Source organism: Polyodon spathula, chromosome 42 (genome assembly GCF_017654505.1).
Source record: "Polyodon spathula isolate WHYD16114869_AA chromosome 42, ASM1765450v1, whole genome shotgun sequence".
NCBI lineage: Eukaryota > Metazoa > Chordata > Actinopteri > Acipenseriformes > Polyodontidae > Polyodon > Polyodon spathula.
This window is the reverse complement of record NC_054575.1, coordinates 1,701,873-1,729,405: the sequence shown is the minus strand read 5'-3', so window position 1 is coordinate 1,729,405 and position 27,533 is coordinate 1,701,873. Positions and strand designations below refer to the sequence as shown.

Here is a 27,533-nt window from a genome sequence, read left to right as displayed (position 1 = left end):
TATTTTAACTTTTGTATTTATTTCAAATTTCACATTCATTAATTGATGTTCAACACAGTATTAAAGCACAGTATATCACGATCATACTGTACAAGAGGACACTGAAATTAAAATTAAGAGATCTTCATAATACAGTATTGTATCGGTTAAACATTTAGTAAAAAAAGGAAAACCTCAGGATTATTTTATATATATTTATATATATATATATATTTATTTTTTAAACACATTTAAACTTCTACAGCTTTAAATCAAAACCAAAGATAATGCGGTTTAAAAAAACAAAACGAGTTATTCGATTCTCAAGGGTTGTCTGTAGACATTACAAACTAAAAACAAACAAATCCCTTATTTAAAACAACCCATAATTGTCTGAATTGTCAATATATATATATATCCTTTCACTAAAGCATCATGTTATACCTAATGCAAGATAGATTCCAAAATGACAAGATAGATATATAGTGACACATGCTCTGTGCAAAGATTCCTTCAAATATTACAGATCATTTTAAATAAATGCAATGGAAGGCTAGGAATAGCAGAAGGGGGTTGGCAGAGTTTGAAGGTTTGTCATCTTTTCTGAAAACTCCCTTAAATAAACACATGGAGCAAGAGATTTGGAGAGAGACTTCAACTATTTCTTAAATGACAGGGATGGATGAGAAAGCTATATTTTAGATTACTTAGGGTGACGTTAATCTTGTTTTGTTTAGTGAAGATCGCTTTGTTTTGCTGCTGTTCTGGTGTTTCTTCTTTTTACTCAATTAAAGAAAGACAGACACCTGAATACAGTTATGGTTTGAATTTGAATAGTTTGTTTTATTGTCATGGTTTTGTTTTGTTAAAGCCATGTCTGGTTTCTCTCCCCAACATAGCCCAGGAGCTCAACAGCATTTTTAAATCATTTTAGAAACTCACATTTTCATTTAATCATGGTCATGCTATTTAAATAGCTTGTTTCTCTGATTTTAAAAGTCACGGTTTTGTTTGATGGCTAGCAGATTTTTCAAAAATATATATTTGTTTCGTCTCGTTTCTCTCTTGCCCTCTAATTTACAAGGCTTGCATAATTAAACAAATCCTTATCACCTAGTTTAAAAGACAGCTCTGTTGCCGTTTGCGGTCATATTTCTGTCCCAATTAAATACCCAAACCAAAATCCTCTCTCTACACTGTTGTACATTTTGGGTCCTTAGTTTTCATCTCCCTCTTACTTAAAGTCAAATGTTGCTCGATGGCCGTTTGGTGCTCAGCGCCTTCGGTCTCTGGGCGGTGGAGTGCTCTGACTCCGGCTTCGTGTTCCCTTGTTGCTGCCCCCTCTCCCTCCACCCCGCTCCCCTCCTCCTCCCACTCCCCCTCTCCTTTGTTCTCTCCTCTTCTCCAGCTCCCTCACTCGCTCCCTCTCCGCCACCTCTTTCTCTCGCTCCTTAAGCCTCTCCCTCCTCTCCTCATCCCTCCTCTTCTCCTCCTCTTCCTGCTCTTTGCGGCGCTTGATTCGCTCTTTCATCCTTTCCGCACGCTCCTCCTCTTTCAGCACCACCTGGGGAAAGAAAGAAAATGTTAGTTTATTATAATGCTGTAATGAAAATTGTAATGCTGGACCAGGTCCGACATAGGACCGCAAAGGGTTAAGGCAAGAAATAATTTTAATTGATTTGCTACTACCAATTCTAGAATTTTAGATAAAATGGGAACACGAACATTGGCCTACAGTTAGTTAGCACTCTGGGGTCCAAGTTGATTTTTTAATTATGGATTCACCACAGCTAACTTAAGATTTTGGAACAGTACCAGAAGATTGGAAACCATTTATAATAGTGAGTGATGAAAAAACAATGTGATGATTTCAGGCTAGTTTCACACTGGTTTTGCTTGTACCTGCTTGTCTGTTAGAGGGAGCCAGTAGATGCAGGGCGCCGCTTTGGTTTTGCAGAAGAGGTCGTCCAGGAGTTTAGCTGGAGGCTCCTCTGGGGCTTTTTCTAAAATAAAGAAGAAAAACATTAGGTTATTATCATAACCCTGGTTCCCTGAAATAGAAACGCAACCATTACCTGATGGGTGTTTACTCTAAAGACCGTGAAAACCTGAAGATATCAAAGCTGCACGACAGTCCCTGCGACACAGTCTTGCCCGCCCCCAAGGGCACAAAAGTCATCCTTTTTCCTTCAAGACTGCTAATGGGTATGAATCAAAGCTGTCACGCAATATTGCACGACCTTTAAGGTTAATGGTTACATTTCTATTTCAGGGAACCATGGTTATGACAATAACTTAATGTTCCCTATCACGTATGAAATGTAACCATTACCTAATGGGTAGGAATACCAAAGCTGTCACAAGGCAATATTGCACACCAACTGGAATGCTACAAGGCTAAGCATCAAAAACCTTTGAGTGTCTGCACGTAAGACATCTCCACAAGAAACAGTACTAGGTCTAAAAATGGATGGGAGAACTTCCCCAACCATGTCCACTTTCCCAAAGGCGCTTCGACAGGGAATGTACCTTAACAACTCGTTTCGTTTCCCAGCGTTTTAGTGCAGAAGGTCCACTTGCGGCACAAGTTCGCTATAGAAAGAATGACAAATGGGAATGGGATTAAGCCCACGGCCACGTGTGACAGATGCACCCTGGAATAAAGCCCATGAAGTTACCATGCCCCTGAAGAAATGGGCAGTGAGATTCTTGGAGGGGGCAAGTTGGCTCCCCGTCTCCTATTATACAGAACCAGAGGGGACAGTGGGTTGATTACCCCGAGAGGCAAAGAGATCTCTCTGCTCTCCCGAATCTCTACCAAATGAGGCTCACATCATACTTGAAACTGCAAGCGCTAGTCAAAAAGGAAGTTAGAAAGACCAAGAGAGAAATGAACATTGCCAAGGGGGCTAAACCAATTCCAAAAAGGTTTTCCAATATTATAACAGCAAAAGAACATTCAAGGAGGAAGTAAAATGTCTAAGAGATACAAATAGCAACATCATAGATGAAGAGAAAAAAAAATTGCAAATATATTAAATAATTACTTTTCACAAGTTTTTACAAAAGGAGGATACAGACAACATGACCCATATGTCCCTATCCGGTTTTAAATAACTATTGTAATGAGGCATAAGTGTTAAAGGGACTAGGAGCTCTTAAAATAAACATATCCCCTGGGTCGGATGAGATCCTCCCAATAGTACTCAAAGAAATGAAAGACGTTATTTACAAACGTCAGAGCAGACAGGGGTTGTACCGACAGATTGGAGAATTGCTAACATGACACAGATCCAAAAAAAAGGAGACAAAACCAAACCAGATAACTACAGACCAATAAGCCTGACTTCTATTATATGCAAACTTATGTAAACTATAAGATCCAAAATGGAAAATTACCTATATGGCAACAGTATCCTGGGAGACAGTCCGCATGGTCTTTAGGAAAGGGAGATCATGTCTAACTAACTTGCTTGATTTTTTTGAGGATGCAACATTGACACTCCGTTGTACTGTTACCTATTAACGGTTTCGTATACTGGTACCAAATGTATCGAACAAGTCTTACACCAAAACTGTTTTTCGGGACGTATTTTCTACATATAAATAGTTTAACTATTCGTCATCCCTAAGTTCCTTTTAGGCACGTGTACCTAATCCCCCTCACAATGTTACATCTTTGTCTTTTCATGATCTAATCTCCTCTTGGGGTCTGACCCTCACACCATTGGGCAACACATGGTGTCCGAGTCGTAAGCCAAGGATACGATAAGGATTTAGATTATCTCATTAATGATTTAGATTCTGGTATAGCAAAGCATAACATGGTTTATTTAGATTTCCAGAAAACTTTTGACAAAGTCCTGCATAAAAGATTAATTCTCAAACTGAATGCAGTAGGTTTTCAAGGAAATGCATGTACATGGATTTAGGGAGTGGTTAACATGAGGGATCCTGCAGTGACTCCGCGTATCCAAGTTGATATGATCTGTTTCCTCTTCAGACGGCAGGTCCAAAAGGTGGGGCCCGTCCACATGCGTACGGCACTCTCCTCCACAAACACAATGGATCTACTTTGACAGCCTTGTCGTACCTTGGGCCGAACATGACCCCTGCCCCGGCCCAACCAGTTCATGGCCATTACCAATTGTGAGCACATTCCAATTACCATTAGAGTATTGCCAGCCATGCCCAATGGCGTTCTTCGTCATGTTCCCTACGGGTGGATGTATCGAATACCATTTTGGTTTGTGTATGTTCTGATTCTTTCGGTCGACACCTCAGGATTTTGTCGAAGCATTACCACGACGTTATTTGTCAACGGTTCTGTCGTTGCCTAAGACACCGTTTTATCACTTTCGTTAGAGTGCGGTTTCGTGCATGAGACGTATGCGTCTCGACACACTCGGGCGTCGACGCGAGAATAAAACGTCTTTTTTTTGGATGGTCGTAGATCCCTTGTGTTCGTGTCGAAACTATCTTGATTAGAACACAAAGTACTGAAACCTCAGTAGGAGGTAACCAGTGGAGTACCCATGGAAGTGGATTGGTAACCAGTGGGTACCACAGGGATCCAGTGCATAACATTTCGTCTACCTAATAAATCCCAATTCCCCACTAGCTACCACATCTCAGTGGCCTCCACCACATGCCACGTCAGCACCATCAACCCTCACCCAACACCCCCTACCGACACAACAGCAAGTCCGAGCCCACATACACCTAGCTAAACTCACCCCCCCCCCACCCGAACAACACGACACACCAAAAAAAAGACCCCACCCCTACTACACTTCAAACATAATGCCCACAACTAAGCGGAAAAAACCGACAGCTGATGCGTTTCAACTCCCCCAACGGCCTGGCTGTATTGATTTTATTTTGTTTGTGTGTCCGTCCAATATATTCGATCGACAACCATCAAGCTTCCTGGGAAAATAATACACCACGAGGAGGTTCAATAAGAAATAGCAACCCAGGCACGTCCTCGCCAAGAAAAAGAGAGCACACAAACACGACCATCCACCAAGTCAAAAACCAGTGGACTATTCTCTGCATAGCTTGAGTCCTAACAGCCTTCGTAATGGTGCTGCAAACAGTTGCCAAGACAGCAACGGGATTCTGTGGCAAATACTGCAAGCAATCTCAGCCAAAGCACGTATCTCTGTCAACGCAGAGCTGCTGAGCCCAGCAGCTGCGCTCTTATTTCTGCAGAAAAAAAACCTATCTAAGACAAAAAAAGCCGCACTTACATCGACCTCAGCACCTATTAAGGTTTTGGGGTCTTTAGGAGGTGAACACCCATACAGTAATGGTTACACTTCATACTTGATAGGGAACTTTAATCACAATTGGCAAACGGCTATCAAGTCTTTCTCAAATGTCTTCAATTCAATGACATTGAGAAAGACTTCTATTCAAAATGTTTGTTATATTAATTTATACTAGTTTATTTTAACTGAAGACATTGAAATGACTATGCGAACTTCTAGTCGAAACAACTGTCTTTGAATTTACTAGGTCTTGCAGTATTTCTCTGTTGCACAATTCAGTTTGTCAGTATGGATGACCTCTCTCTCTCTCTACCTTTGTCTGCCGTCTTCTCTTTGGACTTGGCTCGCTCTTTGCGCCTCCTGTCCCGGGATCGAGACCTGGACCTGTGGCCGACTCTCCCTGGCCCCTCGGATCCTGCGTGTGGCCCCCTAGCGCCCCCATGGTGCTTGCTGTTGTAATCCCGCACCTTGTCCCTGTCCCACTCCCTCTCCGCCCTGGTCCTCTCGCGCCTCTCCATCTCCCGCTCCCTCTCCGCCCACTGGTCCCTCACGGCCCTTTCCGAGGGGTGAGTCTGCGGGGGCCCGGAGGAGGGGGGGGCAACGTTGGAAGAGCGATGGAGAGAATTGTCCGACTGTCTGGGGCCCTCTGCTGGCCCGGGGTCTGCCACCAGGCCTTTGTGGAAGTTGAGCTGTAAAAGGGAGTTTAATAAATACAAAATTACACAAAGGGCCTCGGCTTTGGCTAAGGATGCACAACTTCAGTCGCGGTCATCTACCATAACGTACAGCCTTCAAAATCAACGGGCACAATCACGTCGTTGGATGTCTGTTGCTCTTTGTGAACGTTACGTAGATATTAAAACGGCTTGAAATTTATAAGAAAAGCTTTGTTAAAATGTGTACCTGCTTGTTTATACATTAATGTACTGCATTCCTTCATCTGAAACGGCAAGCTTCAGTCACGTGACGTGCGATTAGTTGACTGTCACTTTACCATTCAATGAGTCAGGGCTACCAGTAATGGACTACCATGTCATACAATTAATGTTACATGGATAAGCGGTTCTCCAGATATATGTAGAAATCAGGACAGAGGACACACATACGACAGTCTCCGCTACATTAATAACATTGTCGGGCATCTTGGCACTACAGCTTAAACCTGCTTTCCATCATCTAAAACCAGGAACATCCCCTATAGACACAAATACTAAAAAGAACAGAATTCAATGACTAATGTTTCTAAACAAACCGTTTGTCACTGAATTTTAGATTATTAGTATTTCATGCTCTATTGCATGCTTAATAATTATGGATGACACACGCCGAGACTGATACACACGCTCGTGTTGGTCTGTTTACCTCATCTTGCTCTGAAAATTCCACCGAAAGGAATTTGGGGTTGGACTGCGGCCACTTGACCCCATGCAGCGCATTCCTCGTGGCCACGGCCTCTTCCGTCAAAGAATACTGGGGGGGACAAGCAACAAGTCAGAGAAACCTTTCACCACCGCCTCCCTCTCCTCCTGCTTCTTTGCATGTTTCAATACAGAGATCTCAAAGACAACGCAATGGAGGAAATGTTGCTGTTGTTGCTTCCTGGTACTTGGTCATCACTTCACGTTGTATTTAACATTCACGCCAATGGTCGAGGTATAGGGACGGAAATAAGACTCCTATTGCAAAGCAGTTTCATCCATTCCAGGTTTTACTATGTGCTTGATTAGTCTGTGTGTACAGGTAACAGGATCAGGTGTGTTTAGTTAGTTAAAACAGGAACTGATCAAACTGTTATGCAGTGGGAGTCTTGGTATAGCCCTGTGTATCTATAATACACACACACATACACGGGAGGGAATAATCACAGTGCTACAATGGGGGTCTTATTTCTAGCCCTGATCTCATTGATCAACCTACATAACCCACCCTACAGGGATGACCAATTAGGTAATGCAAGGAAGACAACTAAGTTATTACCATAACCCTGGTTTCCCGAAATAGAAATGTAACTACTACCTTATGTGTTTTTATCTTCTAAAAGACCATGAACTTTGAATATTCTATACCAATAGCTGCTCGGATGAGCCTGACACACAATCACAAATCTCATCATCATTTTGCCTTCAAGCCTGCTGCAATCATGGATTTTTTTTTTTGGAAACAAGCGCACCAGTTTCTTCATGGATTGCCGTGCATGCAGACAGCGCTGCAGCATCTCGCCCACTGTGGGACCAAAGGTCTGACCCCGTGTAATAGGGGCATACATCTGGGAAAGCCAAAGCTGACTGCACAGCCAGGTTTCTACCCACCGCATGCCTGTTTAGTTTAGACAAACTCAGCAGGCTCTTATTTATCAGGCTCAACTCATCCAGCTGTTGCTGTGATGGCCTGACTGCTGATAAAGTTGTCCAGCGAATGCACTTGCTGAATAGGCACACTTAAATATCACCTCCTGAGACCCAACACTGCTTGTTGGTGCAGAGGTCTACATTTAGTTTTTCAACAGGCAACTAGCCAAAACACAGGTCTACTTCACAGTTTCTATACAGTCAGAATTTTGATAAGTGTAACCCCCCCCCCCCCCCCTTACCGTTACATAGCAGTGAGATTTTATCTTATCGATCCAGAATCCTTCATCCACCAGGGTACCGGTTCTGTTCAGTAGCTCTTTCAACTGGCCCAGTGTGAATGGTCTGACCTGGAATATAACACCAGAGACGAGGGAGGGGGGTTAGATTACTACAAACCAGCAATGAGCGAGTTTGGATACACTTATTCCCTAGAATCAGATATTCCCCAAAACTGCCAAGTAATGTTAACCCTTTGCAGTCTTATGTCGGACCAAGTCCAACATTACAATTTTCCCTTTCCTGTCCGACATCAAAAAGACGTTAAGCACAGGTCTCTAGTCGTTTTTTCCTCCGGAAAAAGCAGAGAAAACTTTAATGGCTGGACGAGAAGGGCGTATCTGAGCAATACAGTAGCCCCACGCACCACAGACACAAGGAAAGGAGACAGCTGCTTCCGCATCCAGCGCTCAAAGAATCACAGACATTTGCAGAGGTGTTTTTATTTTTTTTTTTTTAGTTGTTGGCAATTATTTTTTGTTGTTATTTTCTCCCAATCTGAAATGCCCAATTATATAGGCTCAGCTCACCGCTACCACCCCTGCGCTGACTCGGGAGTGGCGAAGACAAACACACGCTGTCCTCCAAAGTGCATGCAGTCAACCGCCCGCTTCTTTACACACTGCAGGCTCACCATGCAGCCATCAGGAGCTACAGCGTCGGAGGACAACGCAGCTCCCAGGGCAGCTAACAGGGAAGCCTGCAGGCGCCCGGCCAGACTACAGGAGTCGCTGGTGCGAGGTGAGCCGAGGACACCCTGACGGACCTAACCCCCCCTCCCATCTTCGAGGGGCCACTGCACTTGCCACACCTTTGCCATTGGTGTCATTTGCGTCACAACCACCTTGAAGTTGCATCTTGGATATACTTTTATGCTTCCATAATTTATGCTGGCATTTTGCAGTATATACACCTGGCGATTACTGACACTTATACCACGTTGAAGCCATGTAGCTCCTTTTCAGGGATGTCTCCACCTTTGTAATCTGATGTTGGGGGTCTGGAGGATGTAGCCACTTTTGGTGTAGCTAGGATGCAATCTATCTTGGGTAGTTTAAACAAACGGCACTTTAGAATTTGTCTACCTTTGGGAGACATGCCGTAGCAGAGGTCGGTCTCTCTCATATAGCCTCAACGGGCTTCCAGACTGCCCCGTGAAAGACAAACCCTCCAAAAGGACTTTTACATCAACGATGCTGAGGAAATCAGCATATTTAAGTGAAAGGAATATTCTGCGTCAGAGTATTCCTCGATTTTCTTAGCAAACACCAATTCTTTTTACAGCCAGCCTTGTATTGCAGGAGCCTTGATGATCCAAAAGTAAATTTTTCTTGCTGATCTTGTCTTGCTGCGAGCAGTGCTGAAGTACTACATTAGTGCAAAGAAGGAGCTTTATCACAAACTACTAGCAGACCGCTACTAGTCTGGCACACACTTAAACAATGCAAAAACATGCCAATGCGCCTCACTGACATTGGTGCAGCCTACTACCTTGTAAGTGCCACATACTTCAAAACTAATCGAAAATGTAATGTAACAATTACCTCATGGGTATTTATCCTTTAAACACCGTCTAACCTGAACAGATATACCAAAGCTGCACGTAGTGCTTATGACTTAGTCATGCCCGCCCCCCCAAGGGCATAAATGACCACTGACAAGTATCATAAATTTTTCCTTCAAGACTGCTGCAATCATGGATGTAGCGACCTTGAAGGTTAAAGGTTACATTTCTATTTCAGGGAACCAGGGTTATAATAACCTAATGTTCCCTTTCAAGTACAAAATGTAACCATTACCTAATGGGTAGGAATATCGAAGATGTTGCAAGGCAATATTGCAAACCAACTGGCATGCTACAAAGCTTGGCAAAGACCACCTTGCGCGTTACCACGAGAAACCCAGTATAAGTAAACAGGGCTATAACAATAACCCTTTCAGGACCAAGCATTTTTCAGTGGGATGCTCCCCCAGGACCAGGGGTTACTTGGCTGTAGTTGATGCTCTTCCAATAAAAATGATTTTTTACAGTAGCAGCTACAAATTGTAAAAATGTCCACCAGGACAGTACCGAGACACTGTCAGCAGACGGCAGCAATTCAATGCGGGCTGAAAAACCCTGCTGTTGAACCAGCCTTCGAGAGGGCGCATGCACAGAAGACCCAAAAGGAGGGTCTGGGAAGCTGCTGCCATCAAGCCCAGGAGCCGCTGAAACAGCACTACTGTGAGCTTGCCGTTGAGCTGAAAAAGCTTCAGACAAGCGGCTATTCTCTGCACTCTGTCCTCCAACAGAGTGGACAGCATGGTCCTGGAATCCAGACACACTCCTAAAGACGAGGCTGTCTGAAGGTGCGAGACAGGTTCAGACAGACCTAGCTGAAGCAGGTGGTCTGGTGACGTGTTTCATGCAAGTCCTTGCCTGCGCTGGAGACTGAACACAAATGAACCAAATCGTCCAGGTAATTGAGCACTCTGATGCCCAAGTCTCAAAGGGGTCAGCACAGCCTCCATGCACTTTGAAAAGGCATAGGGGGTTAAAGAGAGGCCGAATGGCAAAACCCAAAACTCGTACGCTATCCCTTGGAAAGCAAACCCTAAGGTACCTCCTTTGCCCTGATTTTATCAGGATGTGAAAATAAGCGTATTTCAAGTCCACCATAGCGAACCAGTCACCTGGTCTTACTGACTGCAGCAACCTCTGCATAGATAACGTTCTAAACCTCCGTCGACTCACATGGACTGACCTGTCTGAGGTCGACGGTTGGTTTGAGGCCACCATCTCGTTTGGGCACCAGGAAGTACCTGGAGTAAAAACCTTCTTTGAAGTGAAGAGGATGAACTGTGCAAACAGCCTGCTTCCGCAGCAGTGCTGTCGCCTCCCGAGACAACACAAATGCCTTAGCCTGAGGCTTTTGCCTCTGCGCTTGACAGTGGAACTTACTGAAGTTTCCTCTTTGTGCAACTGCAGGTCGGTTGTGAAAACCTCCTCTGGCTTTAGCAGGAGACGGCTGGGCCGGCCTCCGAGCTTATTGGAATCTTGGCTGCCAGTTGGGAGCTGCTCTACATACGCTTGGGAAGCAGACACGCCAGTTCCTTCGCAGACTCCTGTCCCACCAAGATGCTGTTGTAACTGCCCAGCCACGCAGCAAAACACACCAGCTGAGCAAGCTTTCTTGAGAATAATCTCTGAAACCCTGCATTATTTATTTGGGCAGGTAGTCTCCTTGTTCAAAAGCGCTAGCTTTGGGGCTTGCACTAGTGATGCAATGGCAGCATCTACTGGTGGAAAAATCAGCCAAGCCAAGCTTTTCTGCCTCATGTAAGCTGTACAGCGTCCCCAAGGAACATGAAGGTGCTATAGTCGGGTGACCCTAGGATAAATGCACTTCAAAAGAGGAAATCCAGATGTACCAGAGGATATACCTGAGAAGGAACGGGATTGGCTACAGGCCATGGGGCATTTAACCTTTGAGTAGTATGAACGTACCAGTACATTCTGCAGATTTAAACTTGAACTACTGAGCCTACAAAACTCCTGATCACATAATAGTGTAACACTAGGTCTCCGTAACATATTTTATTGGTCTCTGCCAGATATTTACTGAATTACATATATATTTACCATCAACATCAAGTGACAGCGAAGAGGCGGTGCCAAGCTCTGTGTGTTGCTCCATGCTTCGAGTCTCATACGCTGCGTTAGACACTAACTCACTCCGCTCCCACAACCTGTTTACCTGGATAGGATTTATTCGTCTCTCTCTCTTGCCCTATTTTGTTAGGACGTGTTGTTGGGGTTGTTCCACCTTGTTGTTTATTGCCTACATGTTATTTTAGTCAAAACCTTTCCCTAACTAAAAAATATTTGTTTTATTTATCTACAGTAAAATTTATCTGTATTTCATCAGAATTTTGATGAAGTTAGCAGCTTAAGAGAGAGCACCAGTAGACAACTTACGATGTTCAATCCCAGGGAAGGAGTAACGGAGTTGCTGGCTTAGTGCGGGGGCACAAGGCCGCTGAGGGACTAACAAAACAACCACAGATGAGTGCACAAACGAAGTAAATATTACTAGAACACGTGAAAACAAATCGCAGTGTTACAACGCAAGCAAAAAGTCGGATATAACACTGTGACTTATCTGTTTGTAGATCTCTCTCCAGGCGGTGAAAGGAAAAATGATGACAATACTTGTGTCAGTGGTCATTCCCTTGGGGACGGGCACCACTACATCACAAGCACTACTTGCAGCTTTGACCTATCTATTCAGGTTAGACAGTATTAAAAGAACACAATACCCATGAGGTAATGGTTACATTTCGTACTTGACAGGGAACACTCAAAAAAACCTCTGCTAGCAAGTTTCATTAAGGGCTTCTCCAGATGGTTTAAAATGTGTGCAGCGTGACACATGTACGACCACTTCCGCTGTATCCCCGCCGCATTCTGGTCCATATTTGAACACCCTGGAGTGAGCTGGTTGTCAAGGGTATCGGGCAGAGTGGTTCCAAAAGTTCTGGTAGGGTGACATCTGCACAGGTTGGAACACTTGTTAACCAATGAGATTACTCCCTCTATTTTAAAATAGACTCCTAGTCTCTGCCCTCACCAGGTTTGAGACGTGCACGATGTTGGTGGTTTTGCCACGGGGAGGGGAGGGGTGCTGGGTGGTGCGGACCGGGTCGTCGATGGTGACAGACACCCCACTCTTCTGTTGGTTGATGGAGCGCCGCACTAGAGTGCCACTAGGTGTTGCTGTGGAGACAGGAGAGGGGTAAGGCTGTACACCTTAATATTTACTTTATTTTGTGACTAAACTACATCTGAAATAAACAATTTACATTATAAGATACATTTATGTAGTTTCAATGCCTTTTCAGTTATTAAACATTCAATAATGCCGAACCTCTAAATACTAAAAGAAACAAATTCAGTTGCAAGCGTTTTCATTAGAAGTCTTTAAAAAAAAATTACCTTTTGGCACCTCCCAACATCAATAATGACTTTTGTTAGGTTTTTTTGGCATTGTTTGGTTCTGCTATAAAGCAATTCCACACACCTTTCTTGACGTCAGTTTCCCCGGTGACTGGCGGCTGAGTCTCCATGGTTATGCTCTGGGGTTCCAGCCTCTCTCCCTCACACCTGGAATGCTCCTTTCCTCCCTCCTTGTGAGTTTCCTTCTGTCCATTCTCCTGGGCTTCTGCAGGTACCACCTGAAAAACAAAAATACAGGCGAACCACTAAGTGCCCAATACAGAGGGGCAGACACCGACATATTTGTGCTACAGAATACCCTTACCAAGTTACATCACAATTTGCAAAAACAGTTGTCTAGACAACCTATTCACCCGAGACATTCAAGACAGACAGGCACCTCCACACACACCCAGATTCTCATTAAACCTGCGATACAGAATGTCGTCACCAAGTGTCACCACAATTAGCTAATTAGACCCCTAGTTAATGTCTGTCTCCTAGTATGTCAAGCTTTAGAGTTAGACAGTGCCTCCATATTAATTCCAGATTCTGACCCTTCAGCAAACTTGTTTGTTTTGTGAGTTTGTTTACCTGTGTGACAGTCCTGCAGATTTTGAGTCCCCTGTCCTGCTGCCCGGGTTCCTCTCTACCCTCTCCCCTCTCATTCTCCTCCCCAGACAGGCGCCCTTCGTCAGGGTGCAGATCCAAGACGGCCTCCTGGCCTGCCACAGACACTGGCTTCATATCAGGAATCAGGCTCTGGAACAGACAGGAGACAGATTAACATTAGTGGTGGGGCAGTGGACACACATCTTTAAAGTTCAATTAAAATACAAGAACTTTGGGAATGTAGATGCGTCAGTGAATCTCAAAACCTCCGAATTTACATTAAATTGGATTGTGGTTCTATGTGCAGGAGAAAAAGCAATCCAGAAATAATTTTTTTCTGCGAATCCATGCATGTAAAAAACAAAAACAACTCACTACCAAGATAAGCTTGGTAAATCCAATGACAGGCGCTTTGACTAGAAATCTTAAATCTTCAAGACACTGAATTACACCGTTTATTTTTGTATTTCTAATCTGTAAACAAATGTTGCTTGTTTGTCCAAAGGATTACTGTTGACCAGTGTGATATTTAACGAGGAGATGGATTACCCTCAGGCTGGTATTCCTCTATTTCAATGCCTCGTCACACTTTACCTTGAGCGATTCTGTTGTGATGCTGATGGAAGGTTTCTTGGCAGTGCCAGCGGTGCTGGAACCCCAGCGCCTCTTCCTTCCTATCTGGCTCCCGTCTGCTTCCCCTCCACCTGCTCCCTCAGCTGGGACTGCTGCTGCTGCACTGCCCCCTGCTGGCTCGCTGGTGGAAACTGCAGGAAGAAACTTATTGGCTGCTGAAGACACCATAAAGAGAGGGGAAATGAAAATCAATCCAAAAACACCAGTTGAAAGCCACTACTTTATTTGTGGTGTCTACGGATTTACTTTTCATTATTGGATTTTTCAGGGTTACAGCTATTAATATCTCCACTGGGAGAGTAAAGTTCAAATCATTCCTGCAGCAAGTGCTGTGAGTATGGGGGTTAGCCAAGGGTTAAACGCTTAGAATGTTAACCACTGTCAATTATACAGGCCTTAGTGTTTACACTGCAGTACAGTGAAGGCCAGTTTAGGTTCTCTGAAACAGGAATATTAACCACTACAAAATGGGTGTTTCCCCTTTAAGATACCTGAACCTGAAACTTTATACCAGACTATCAGAGCAGTGTGACACAGCTGCTGTTCCACTGCAAGAGCAATATAGGAGCTGCGCACACTGACAACGACTTTCCTTAGAGAACTGCGATCACGAACGTCGAGACCTCAACATTAATGGTTTATATTCCTAGTTCAGGGAACCAGGGTTAAGTCAATAACTTAACGTACGTTTCCTTTCAAGTAAAGAATATTCACCACTACAAAATGGGTGAGTATACCCAAGACATGGTTGTATACCACTGAGCTACAAAGCTAAGCCAAAACCACTCTGTGCTTCTTAATTAGTATCCCAGCAATAACTGGAAGAAAAACATTTAGGATGAAAACACCTAATGTTCTTTTGTGAGGATGGAATGGGAAGCTCTTCAGCACTCTAGTGCCGAACTCAGGGTTCTGTGGATCTATGACATTCAGTCGGTAGAATCTTGTAAAAGTATGGGGGGGAACCTACACTGCTGCACTGCGTGTAAACTTTATGCTCTTATTTATGTCCTGCACAGATGCACCCTGGAACAAAGTTCATGAAGTCCCTTGACCCAGGTGGAATGGCAGATTGGCCAGTTCACAAGCAGTCTTAACTGTGCCTGTCAACCACTTAGATGCTGCTTGGACAGAGCCTGACCCTGGTATTTAGCCCCATAGCAGACCATTTTCCGACTGCTTCCAGCTTTCAGTCCTGTCAACATAATACGCTAATGTCCACACTGGGGGGCAAAGCGCATGGAGCTGAAGGTCTCTGTCAGATTGAAAAGGAGGGGGGTGGGAAGACTCCAATTCCACTGACTTCTTAACATGAAAAGCACTACATTCAACCTCCAACCAGGAACTATATCCTTCATCAGTGGCCTAAGCTGCCAGGTGACTCCAAAAAGTGCCCCACCAGAAAACTAGCTCCTGGGAGACTGAATTGATTTTTACTTGGCACAGTGATGGCTGCCAAATAGACCTTTAAAAAGGTAGAGGAGGATTTCCCCTCATCAAAAAGGTCCTGTAAAAATTGCAGTTCATCTGCCAGAGGGCATGTCGCAGGTTCGAAACCATGACAGAAGCACCACGCCTGGAACACGCCCCAGTTGTACCCGTATTGGGAACGGGTAGAGGCTGCCCTGACATTTTGCAGGGCGTCAACGTCAATCACCCTGTTCGATAAGCTCAGCCTGCTCAAATGGAGCCGTTCAGGGGCCAGACCCAGAGCTGTAGGCTCGATGGGTTGGGGTGCCACAAAGCGCCCTGCGCCTGGCCGAGCAGGTTGGGGAGCATCGGCAATTCCCACAGTGGGCTGCTCAGAAGCTGCATTAGAGTCGTCCCGCCAGAATGGGACGACTAGTAGCACCCTGGCCCAGTCCTGCCTGACTTTCTCCAGGCACAGTGGGAGCAGCGCAAGCGGTAGAAATGCATACAGTAGACATGCTGGCCATCGGTGTCCTTTTATGGAGAACCACAGGAGACAGTGTGCCAACTCCTGAGAGGCAAAAAGGTCTACCTCTGCTATCCCAAATGAGGCTCACAGCCTCAGGATGGAGTCTCTGCACTCTGCACTGCTGGGGACCTCGAGAGGAGATCTGCAGCCCAACTGATCAGTCCAAGCAGATGGATTGCCTGGAGTGAGACGAGGTTCTCTTGTGCCCACAGCACATTGTATGCCTCTACACACATCTGTGGTGATGACCAGTAACTGGTTTGTCCAGGCAGTTGAGAACTCAACAGGGCCAGTATAGCCTCCATGCATTTTGTAAAAACGCGTGGAGCTAGAGAGGCCAAAACGGCAGAACACAGAACTGGTATTCTGTTCCCTGAAAGGAGTGTGTTCAAGAGCCAGACAGGTGATGCATTTATCACGTTCATCCTCTGAAGGTAACTTAACCTTGAAAGACACATGCATGAAACCCAGGCATGGCACAGCAGGGCTCTGTACTATGTAGCAGTGCACACAGTAATAACAGTAAACAGACAGCATCAGGTATCAGTGCACACAGTAGACTGTCAGTACATACAGTAGACAGTGTCAATTGTCACTCTGTACTGAGACACTGTGCACTCGGCACCGACACTCTGTACCAATGATAACCTCGGCCCTGGTGTTGGTACCAGGAGCTACAGTGTCGCAGTTACAATTAATGTTGTGCTAACAGGGATGGATAACCTTCCAGTTAGTACAGACAGGAGACTGGAAGCACCCTTCTTGTAAACAAGCCTTTGTAAAAGTGTGCCTGATAGCTGCACTGACTCGGCAACAAGCTGCTAAAGTAGGCACGCCCACAGTAGCTGCTCCATTTCGTTTCAATCCTAACTCTAAGAAAAAAGAAACATAAAATTAACATATTACAATAACATATAATAATTACACACAAACAAATGAGAAAGCAAAGCAAACAGATCCACAAATCTTAAACTCAGCCGAGCAGAAACCGACTTGCTAAGGTCCTGGGAAGGATGGCACTTGAGCCGCAGGCTTCCCGCAGAGCACTCTGCCGTAATGCAGGAAAAGCTAGAAATAATCAGTTTTTACTTCAGTGATTCAATATATTCATTTAGCATTTCAAAGCAGCTAAAAATGTGAAAAAGGTAATTAGAAAGATGATCATTTTTTATCAACGTTCCCTGATGTATTCAGGTTCATTTGAAAAGGAAAATCGTTGTTAGTGTGCGCAGCTCCTATATTGCTCTCGGGGGCCAGCAGCAGCCACGTCACACTGCTCTGAAGAGAGGACTTTGGTATAAAGTTTCAGGTCTGTGTGTCTTAAAGGGGAAACACCCATTTTGTATTGGTTAATATTCCCTACTTGAAAGGAATCTGATACTCAAGAACTGATGTTAAATAATGTTCATATTAAATTACAATGGAACTTTAGTAAGTGATTCTTCAGATAAGTGTGACAGACAGATGGATGAACAGACAGACACCTCCACACACATATATATATATATATATATATATGTATATATCACTGAATTCTGACAGCATCTAAATGTTAATACAGTTTCATCACAATCAACGCATGACCACCTCCACTATATCCCCTTCACAGGGGACTTCATACACAGCTTGGAGATAATAAAATTAAATATATACTTACACAAGACCGAGATCTTCCTGGATGTAAATGTTTTGGGTTGCATGCCCTGAAAAGATAGAAACCCCACAACAGGAAGATGTGGTCAGACCGAGAGAAGTGGAGTGGGGGGGGGGGGGGGGGGGGGGAGAACTCAATTTTATAAAAACTCAAGAGCTATAGAACTAGAGAACAAAAAAAAAAAAAAAAAAAACACATGCCATTATACCTTTCTCCAGGAATCAGTGAGCAGGAGGGGGGAAATCAATACTCCAGCTGCATAACAGACAGAGCCAGTCCAGGTTTTACCAAGTGCCTCCCTTTTATCCCTAAGGAAGTCAAATTAGAAGCTAGAAAGTCGAGCGTTTCTGTTAATGCTTTCAGTGCAATGTGTGTGTGAGAGACATTTTCTCCTTGTGTTTGTTGAGCACCTTGCGTTATTTTCTAGGAAACTAGGAGACTTAAAATCAAACAGGGTGCTTCATCTGATCGAGACACAATGAAAGCTTCTTCATCTTGTGATGTTGTAGTATAGTTCATCTATACAAAATGAAACTGCAGAGGTAAAACTAGAAAAATCTAAGCCAAGCAGTTCAATGTTTCAGCTCATGCTTTCATTGGGATAATGCATGTTTCTTCTTGCTGAGTGGATCTTGTGAAGCTCTATTAAGGCAGTTCATCCAGAACTTGAGTCCATAAAAACTAGAAGAAACCAAGTCATGCAGCTGACAAACTTTTCGGTAATGCTTTCTTCAGTTTTAAAAAAAAAAAAAAGTACTTTTTTGCTTCATTTCTGAATGTCGCAATATTCTGTTAAATTCATAATTAAATAAATGTCCAAAATATTAAAAAAGGCATAAACACATGGTAATAAATTAACAAATGTTTCTTAGGCGTTCATACAATGCTGAAAGCAGGTGACGAATAAGATTGCAATGCCGGGATGCACAGCGATTAATCCCAGTGGTCTTTACTAAAAAAGTAAGGCTGTGGCAGTAATAAAACTTGTGGTGGCTCTCATACCGCTATGCAACTGGAGCTTTAATTCAAACCCCTGTGCAAAATGCACTGGCATTTTTATAAGAAAAACAATGCTATTAGTGGTTCACGTTGACTATGTAGCACCCAGCAAATTCCAAGTAAAGCACACACTAAAGCCTCTTCACGCTGGCAAGCTCTACCCGGGTCGGAATCTACCAGGGTCGGGACCCTGTGTCATGCAGGTTGGCGCGCATGATTTCACACAGCTTTTGGTAAAGCAGGGTTGACCTGGGTGAAAGATGATGACACAGTGCAATTAATGGCCTGGAAGCAGCTTAAGGAAGATTCCATCCAAGCTTCTCTGGATTGAACCATTAGCCCAAATGTTAATTAGACCTCAAGTCGATACATCATGCACAGGGGAAAATATTACAAATCATACGCAGTAGAGAAGAAGTTTCTGATTCAGAATAGATTAAGGTGTTATACCAATTTTTCGGTTTACCGTGGTTTAGGTACATTACGGTATTAATACAGTTGATTTTATTCTAAACCGCAATTATTGTAATTCGGTTATACACCGGTTAAAGCATTCTTCAATGGCAAACACGATTCTAAATCAAGCGATGGTACTTGCAGCCTTAGCAAAGTGTCTGAGAAAGATTTTTTTTTTGTGAACCGATACTGTATTTTGATAATGGTTTTGAAGGAAACGGTCAACGACACAGAATACACGTTTCAATAGCTGCGTTCTGTTACCCAGAGCTTGGTGCGCCTGCTGCTCTTGGCTGCTGTCTTTCTGACTTCACACGCCGCTTTTAGAGAAATGCCTTCTCCAAACCTTGCAGCACAGCACACACTATCAGCATGCTATATTTACATTTGTCTGGATTATCACCAGCCAGTTTAATGTAATCAATTAATATTAACTATTGTAAAATTATACATCACTTAAAGAATTTAGTACATTTTTTTTTAAATAATTTATTTAATATAGCGTGGACAAGGCTGTTCACGGCTTCACTGTATAATGATAAAATGTTGTTCGCCTCCGCTAACAAAGTGGCAGCAGTAGTTTTAGTGGTTATTTGCATTACGATTAGCAGGTCACTTGTGATCTTTGCATCGTCCCTTTGGTTCATAGCCGCAGCCAGCCTCCCGCAATAACATTTCAAAGCTGCGCTGGGCTATGCAGAATCTGCACATATTTCTGTGGGTGTTGAGTGACGTCTACAGCGCATCTCTGAGATTCTGTGCAGCTTTGCAGAAATCTGTGCTATAAGAACACGACCAATGTCTCAAATAAAACTAGCACAGACCCACGACTGCAGCAGGATAACCTACTTATTATCAACACAGTTTTGTTCAAACAACTTGTAACTATTACAATTTTCTTAGGTAAGTGAGAAAATGTAAGGGAAATCTACAAATATTTGTTCTTTGCTTTCTTACATAATACTTGTGCAGTTCAATACTTTTGCATCAACAAAATTAAAATTGACAATTTATTTATTTTTATTTTTTTTTAAACTGCCTGGCAGCATGTTGCTCAGAATGTGCTACTTGCATGTTTATGGTAACGGGATGGTCTGCATTTCCACATTGCGTGCCGTTTTGAAGCACTGTTTAACATATTTTCAGTACAATACAACCCAGTCTGCCCATCAGCCGAAACAAAAAAACGTCGTACGCCTATATGCTAGTGCTTGTTCGATTTGTCCCGAGATCCACCGAAAATCTTTTGCGATCCATGTATTGGCCACAGCTGGTATAGGGTAACCAAAGCCAGCCCACGTCTCTCAAATAACAAAGAAAGTGGCTGAGCAAAGCTTTACAATATACTTTATTTCAGCCATTTAACATGAACAAACCTGTGCGTTGATCAGAAAATGAAAATACTATTAAGGCTTAAAATTGTATGTGTATAAACGATACTCATGGTCCATTTTCCTCAATTCATCATATGGAAGCCATGTGCAATATACTCGTACTATATATCAGTTAAAAAAATCTAACGGGCCCAGTCGGGTCTGTGGTGCTTCATAACTACCGGCCAAAATGATCTCTACCGGGCCTTATATGTGAAACGCTTTGCTGCAATTTTTATTGTGAAAAGCATTATGCTAAATAAAGATGATGACATTATGATTATTATTATTATTATTATTATATAAGTTTAGTGTGACAAATGCCGACATTAAAAAGCTTATAATATACAGCTACATCAAATTAAACTGCAACCACATGGTTATACCACAGTGATTACAAGTGCTCTGCCTACATAAAATGTGAAAAAGATGCCCATTAGTCAGTTCAATAGTAATGCTGAGTCACTACTTGAATGCAGCCGAGCTGGATGAGATGACATTAATACTGTTTCAAGTTATCAATGCATGTAATAGCCTTGATGGGCAGGACCGGCCTCCTCTCTCCCAAATGTTTGTATGTTAATTTGTTTTGCCCAATTGTTAGCTACTGTGGATGACTGCTAGGAAACTGTTTAAATCAACAGTCATTATCTATGTTAATTATTGCAGTATCAACCCCTTCACCACCCAATTCAGTCACGCCACCTTACCAAGTCACTGTCTGAAACCTGGAGAAGGAATAACAGCAATACAGGTTATAGTGAGGGCTTTAAAAAAAAAAAAAAATTCATTTCGGATGGCACTGCAGTTACACCTACCCACATTTTAAGGGGGAAGGATCTTAAAGATTATTTAAATCGACCCCATTAAGCATCCTGATACAAAACCCTATGTTTATAAAATGTTTAAAAACATTTAAAATATATATTAATGCTAAAACATAAAACCTGCAGTGCTCATCTTGAAAGCTAAACAAACTAAATTCAGCTAATTTGCTGTTTTAATTAATATATTGTGTATGTGTGTGTATATATATTACATACATACACACACACATACTGCAGACAACTACATAAACATGTTAAATACAGAAATAAATTAAAAAGGACAAATTTTCCAGGTACCCTTGTGACCTGCAATTCCTGGGTGGCCTGGGGTTGCTATCGACCAATCGCACGGCAGTGTGTAATGTATCTAGGCAACAATGGTCCAATCAGTGTCGGGCAGGCGGGCTTTATGAGAGTGAGGCTGACTGGTGGTACAGAGGATGGCACAGTGTTCTATCTTTCATAGAGAGGCAGGCATGGTGGAACCAGACAGTCCAATACTGGCTTTCAAATCAAAAGTTTCTGAAAGTAAATCAAGAGTTATAGTCCTTGTACAAGAATAATCCTTATTTCTCTCTGGTTCTTTTAAAAGGGGGTCCAACCGAATTACAGACGTTGTTTGTAGGAGGTAGCAGTGGGATAAAGTCATTTGCCTTTAAGAGAGCGTTTTTGTTTTGTTTGTCTGTTCAAAGTTGGGTAGAAAATGGCATTTAGTTTTGTGTGTACGATATTTATCATCCATTATTTTTTTTTTTTTTTTTTTAAGTAAAATCCACAAGCTTCTGCACAGATGGCGAAATGTGCTATCACCTGTACCATTTAGAGAGGGCTTCAGAAAAGTTCCAATGACAAGTAGCCAATAGGAATGTCCCATAACTTTCCAAGGTCCAATCAGAATGTCGAGGAGTCCCAGATTTGAAAAGGGACAAATTGGGGAGCTGGTTGGACGGTCATTCCAATAGTAAATGTCCATAAATGACTCCCAACAGGTTAGTCCAGTTTTAAAAATAATCACAGAAGGTATTTTTTTTTTTTTTTTTATAATCCAACAGGGAAGATTTATGTAGTTGGTTTGTTGACATTTGAAACCAGAAGTCTCTTTTCCTGTGGGTAAAATGCAGCTTTAACTCGCATTAACTCCCATAAACAATTGGGTCACACACCCAAGAAAGTTATTTGAACCAGTCCAGCATGAACGGTGAATTGTGATCTTCAATAACCTTTTCGCTTCTGTTAAATCCACGGTTAACATCTTGTTTGGATTTTTCCCCAAAAACCAAAATGAAATCTCCTGCTACAGTTTTGTAGCTGTTTCTTTTACTGTAAAAACCAAACTTTGGAATCATGGCAGTGCAAGTAGTGAACGCTGGTCTTTTCAATCCAGTGGTCCGTGTTGATATTTAAAATCCTTTTGAAAACGTCTTTGAAACAATCCAAAACAGAAGCTCTTTTCAAATGATGCAAACAAAACCCCCAAAATCTTTGTTGCTTGACTGAAGAAAGACAAATTGCTCACTAAAGGGCCGAAACCATTTTATTTTCAGATTAAAGTCTGTAGGATGTGAAGTAGGAGGGCTGTTAAGACAGTAAGGTTGACCCCATCATCCAATGTCTCTCTCTCAGTCTGCAATATTTTAAACTTGGTTCACCTTTATGTCTTTAAATGGGGATTTCAGTTTCTTTTTCAAGGGAAGGTTTATAAAGAAAAGGGGGAGATGCCCTAACAGCAAACAGGCCACTCCCCCTGCATGCTATCCCCTCCCCTTTCACAGCCGTCTCCATGGCGATATGCTGGATCATTAGGTCAGCCTCCTCTCTCTCTCTCTCTCTCTCACCCCCAAGCAAGCTCTCACTGTAGGGAGTTGGGGGGGGGGGGCCTCAGTGTACTACTCCCAGGGTTCCGCCAGTAGTAGGTAGGTAGGTAGATAGGTGGGATTTAACTTGAATGCTGTGCCTACTAGCAAGGAACTACCAAGACAGGTGTACAGCAGGTGAAAGCCACTCTGTTACCAAAGTGTGCAAGAGAGGAGCGAGCACCTTACACAACAAAGCAATTGTCACATCAGTTCCTTTTGCCAATATAAGCAGATATATGTATATAAGCTTACTGATATATACCCCTGGGAGGGTAAGACCCACCCAAAAACACTTTAACACTGTCTTATTCTGATATGTGAAAACATTTTTGTCTGCATATTTGCAATGAAGTTGCTCTGTGATTATATAAAAGGTAATTTAAAATAGTTTTTAGAAGTTAAAGCCGCCCTTGTTCTAGCAGCTATCTTTCTCTGCCTTTTCAGTTTTAATAACAGTCTCCATAGAAAATGGTAATTATTCAGTCTTTCTTTACAATAGTTTAAATGCTCTGTGCTTATTTCCCTAGGGTTTAGACCTTTAACAGAAACATGTACTTGCACTAAACTGTATAGCAGTGTCCGACAATCCTGGCCATGAAATAAATGTGTTTATGGATGGAAATAAGGCTCCCATTACATAAGATCGATCCTTTCCTGTTACTAGTACAAGCTTAATAGGAGATACCTGAGCTTTTTACCTATAACGACCGGGGCTAATCAAGCTCATAGTAAAACGTGAACAGGTGAAACTTCTATTAAATAGGAGTCCTATTTCCATTCTTTTTTTCATTTCAACCAGAATATATATGTTGTTTAAGCTTGCATTGTTTTCTGGTGCACATTACAATATGTACATATGAATCCAGAACCACCTTCCTTTTACAAATGTGGTTAACTCACAGCGAGGCCATGATGACTTGTAGTACTATATTACAGTTAATGACCCTTCACTAACTCATTCATTTCAATATTCTATGTGTATAGCAAAACAAACAGGGAGATATGTATAAAACAGACAAGACTGGCTGTAGGACAAGTTCATCTGTCAAAACTTCCCGTATTTATTGTTTTTATTTTTTTAAAAGGCTAAACTTACAAGCAGGCTGGAATAAGTAATCCTTTTATCAGACTAACACAAAGGAATTGCTATTCTAGCAGTCCGAAGTACATGTTTCTATTAAAAGTGTGCTAATAAAGTTTAAGACACAGCTTTGAAGAATGGGTCATTAACAAATAAAAATAAACACACTTAAATAAGAATTGTTCAGTCCAAGTTTCGCAGGACTATTTTACTTATAGACTGTGTATCTATTAAAATAAACACTAAACTGAATATTACATTTGTTATAGGAAACTTGCCATTGGTCTCATATACATTATTTTACAATTTAAAAGTAAAACATGCCAAATTAGACTCCAGTTTATTTCAAATAAGTCTTCAAAAGCCCTTTTTAAACTCAGTATATACCTGATACAATATCAGTTGCCTCCTTTATATACTGGCCCTTTAACCTCCACGTCAGTTTACTACTTAAAACTCCAATTCAAGTTAAACCCAATTGCCAGTAACATAAACAAGCATTCACTCAGATCTATTGGGTATTTATTTTGTAATATAAAAGAGGGCATTTCTGGAAATGCAGTGTTGACAGTATTGATGTCTTCACAAAAAAAATCATTCAAGATTGACTAAATTGATTATTACTGAGAGGTAAGCAGATAAGGAGCCTTAAAAAAAAAAACACGCATGCATGGTAATATTGTTTGAAATACATTTAAAATGCACGCTACATAATATCTACAAATAGCAATACAACACTGTTTAGTACTTTACATTTAATTAATTCTCAGAAGCCTGGTTGCACTGACTGCTGGAAGTCATTATTTTAGTATCACCTCGCTAGATACTGTAGTTCTTGAGATAAATATGAGTAATTAAACAGAGGACTTGGGGTGCTGGGTAAATCAGGGCTATGCAACAAAGAGGGACAACTGATAAGCCAGCCTGTATATCCATCCTTTTAAACTAAACATCACCACCATTTTCAATAGCTTGTTCTTTGTAAATTAAAACAGTTCCCAAGTCTATTGGAGCACCAGAACATGTTTTTGCATATATTACAAACTAAATCTGCTTCCCTGCTTGTTTATAAAAATGCTGTATTTATCTCATTTCATTGAACCGTTTACTAAAAATCTGGTAAGTTTTAATAGGTTGACACACTACTTTTGAAATCTGGCTATACAGCTAACCCTGCTCACTGTGACTGCTGAACTATACAGCTAACCCTGCTCACTGTGACTGGACTATACAGCTAACCCTGCTCACTGTGACTGGACTATACAGCTAACCCTGCTCACTGTGACTGGACTATACAGCTAACCCTGCTCACTGTGACTGGACTATACAGCTAACCCTGCTCACTGTGACTGGACTATACAGCTAACCCTGCTCACTGTGACTGGACTATACAGCTCACCCTGCTCACTGTGACTGGACTATACAGCTAACCCTGCTCACTGTGACTGGACTATACAGCTAACCCTGCTCACTGTGACTGGACTATACAGCTAACCCTGCTCACTGTGACTGGACTATACAGCTAACCCTGCTCACTGTGACTGGACTATACAGCTAACCCTGCTCACTGTGACTGGACTATACAGCTAACCCTGCTCCCTGTGACTGGACTATACAGCTAACCCTGCTCCCTGTGACTGGACTATACAGCTAACCCTGCTCACTGTGACTGCTGGGCTTTTCTTGATGACAATTACACTTATTTTAAATGAACTATCATGCACACTATTCAGTTCTTACTAAGAAGCTGTATTGTATTAAATTTAAAAAGTGCCAACCTATTTCTCATTGCCAGATATCCAGCATGGTGGAATGTATTTAATGTATAGGGTCATTCCATGAAAACACTACACTGATAAGTACTCAGTACAAGACAAATGGGTAGCCCAATGCTTTTAGGAATACTGTAAGTCTATCCTAATACACAAGTTAGATTATCAGAAAATCTTTGGGCTTGCCAGTGGTCTAATATTGATGAATCAGCCACCATTCCAACAGAATTACCCTTTTATTAAATATAAACAGGGCCCTGTCTACTCTGGTCTCCCCTAATCACCCTTCGACCCAGGGATGGACTAACCCAATTAGTCCAACCCTAAATTCTTTACTATCTGAAAAAACAAAGCAAATATTTTAAAATTGCTCTGGCTTGCTTTTCTCCATCTGTTTTTCACGCCCCTCTTACCTCCTCTGCTCGGCCCTTGTTCCCCCTTTCATCCCTGTGCTCAGAATGGCTCTCAGACTGGCCACCTGCAGAGACTTCTGCCTCGGCGCGTCTCTCTGACTCCATCACAGCAGGCACGTGGTCCTGCTTCAGCTCACTGCAACAGGATGGAAAGGGTGAATGAGGGGTGCTACATTCCTTACACGTCCCAGTTCTTAAATTAAAACTTTAGGATTACAAATCAACAGCTACTGTACACACAAAAAACAAAAACTTTTTTAAAAGTGCAGGAAAATGAAAATGCAAGAAAAACACTAACATAAACCTCACATCATATTTGTGTTCAGTGGGAGAAACGATAACTTTTCATCAGATACCTGAAAAAGACCTGGACACAGCTTTTGAATTTCATCTTTTCAGTAAAAAATAATAACGGGGACGGCTGGGAACAAAGTTCTCTCCAAAGCATTTTAGCAGTGTTGCCAGTTACCTGCGCAGATGCACAGTACCAGACAAAAGTTTGAGTACACTTTCTGGAAACTCTTTTTTTCATAATTGACAATGTTTTACGTTGTATACGTTTCTGTAAATACTTAAATAAAAAAACATGTTACAATATACAAAATGTGAGTATCAAAGCAATGTTCAAGAAAATTGTCTCTAAATCTTGGATTCCTCAAAATAGCCACCCTATCCAGCCACCTCACAAACACAAGGCATTCGGTTAACAAGTTTCAGCAGGAAATCACCAGACATGTCTTCCCAGCAGCAATTCCCAGAGATGCAGGACACTTGTGGGTAGCTTTGCTTTGACTCTTCTGTCCAGTTCATCCCATACAAGTTCTATGGGATTGAGGTGTGGAGACTGGGCAGGCCAGGTCATTGGATTGAGTTGTGCTTCACTTTCCTTCTTCGCCAGATAGTTCTTCCACAACTTTGAGGTGTGTTTCGGGTCAGTATCGTGCTGAAGAATGAAGGACTGCCTGACTAGCCATAATCCTGATGGAATGGCATGCCTCTGAAGTATGCTAGGATAGCCGTGCTGGTTGAGCTTGCCATGGACTTGGTAAAGATCACCAACTCTG

The 27,533-nt window shown here is 42.4% G+C and overlaps 1 protein-coding gene across 1 annotated transcript in view; it reads right to left on the bottom strand.

Moving 5' to 3' along the window:
• Window positions 1-27,533, bottom strand: part of LOC121305238 (apoptotic chromatin condensation inducer in the nucleus-like) — a 65,331-nt gene continuing 37,798 nt past the window's right edge. Inside the window, exons 8-18 of the mRNA XM_041236786.1 lie at window positions 26,470-26,605; window positions 17,696-17,741; window positions 14,061-14,254; window positions 13,449-13,616; window positions 12,940-13,093; window positions 12,490-12,635; window positions 7,843-7,950; window positions 6,615-6,722; window positions 5,566-5,941; window positions 1,882-1,982; window positions 1-1,543 (exon numbers count right to left, since the gene is read on the bottom strand). Coding sequence (XP_041092720.1) covers window positions 1,253-1,543; window positions 1,882-1,982; window positions 5,566-5,941; window positions 6,615-6,722; window positions 7,843-7,950; window positions 12,490-12,635; window positions 12,940-13,093; window positions 13,449-13,616; window positions 14,061-14,254; window positions 17,696-17,741; window positions 26,470-26,605 — 1,828 coding nt within the window. The 3' untranslated portion in view covers window positions 1-1,252. The remainder of the gene's footprint in view (window positions 1,544-1,881; window positions 1,983-5,565; window positions 5,942-6,614; window positions 6,723-7,842; window positions 7,951-12,489; window positions 12,636-12,939; window positions 13,094-13,448; window positions 13,617-14,060; window positions 14,255-17,695; window positions 17,742-26,469; window positions 26,606-27,533) is intronic.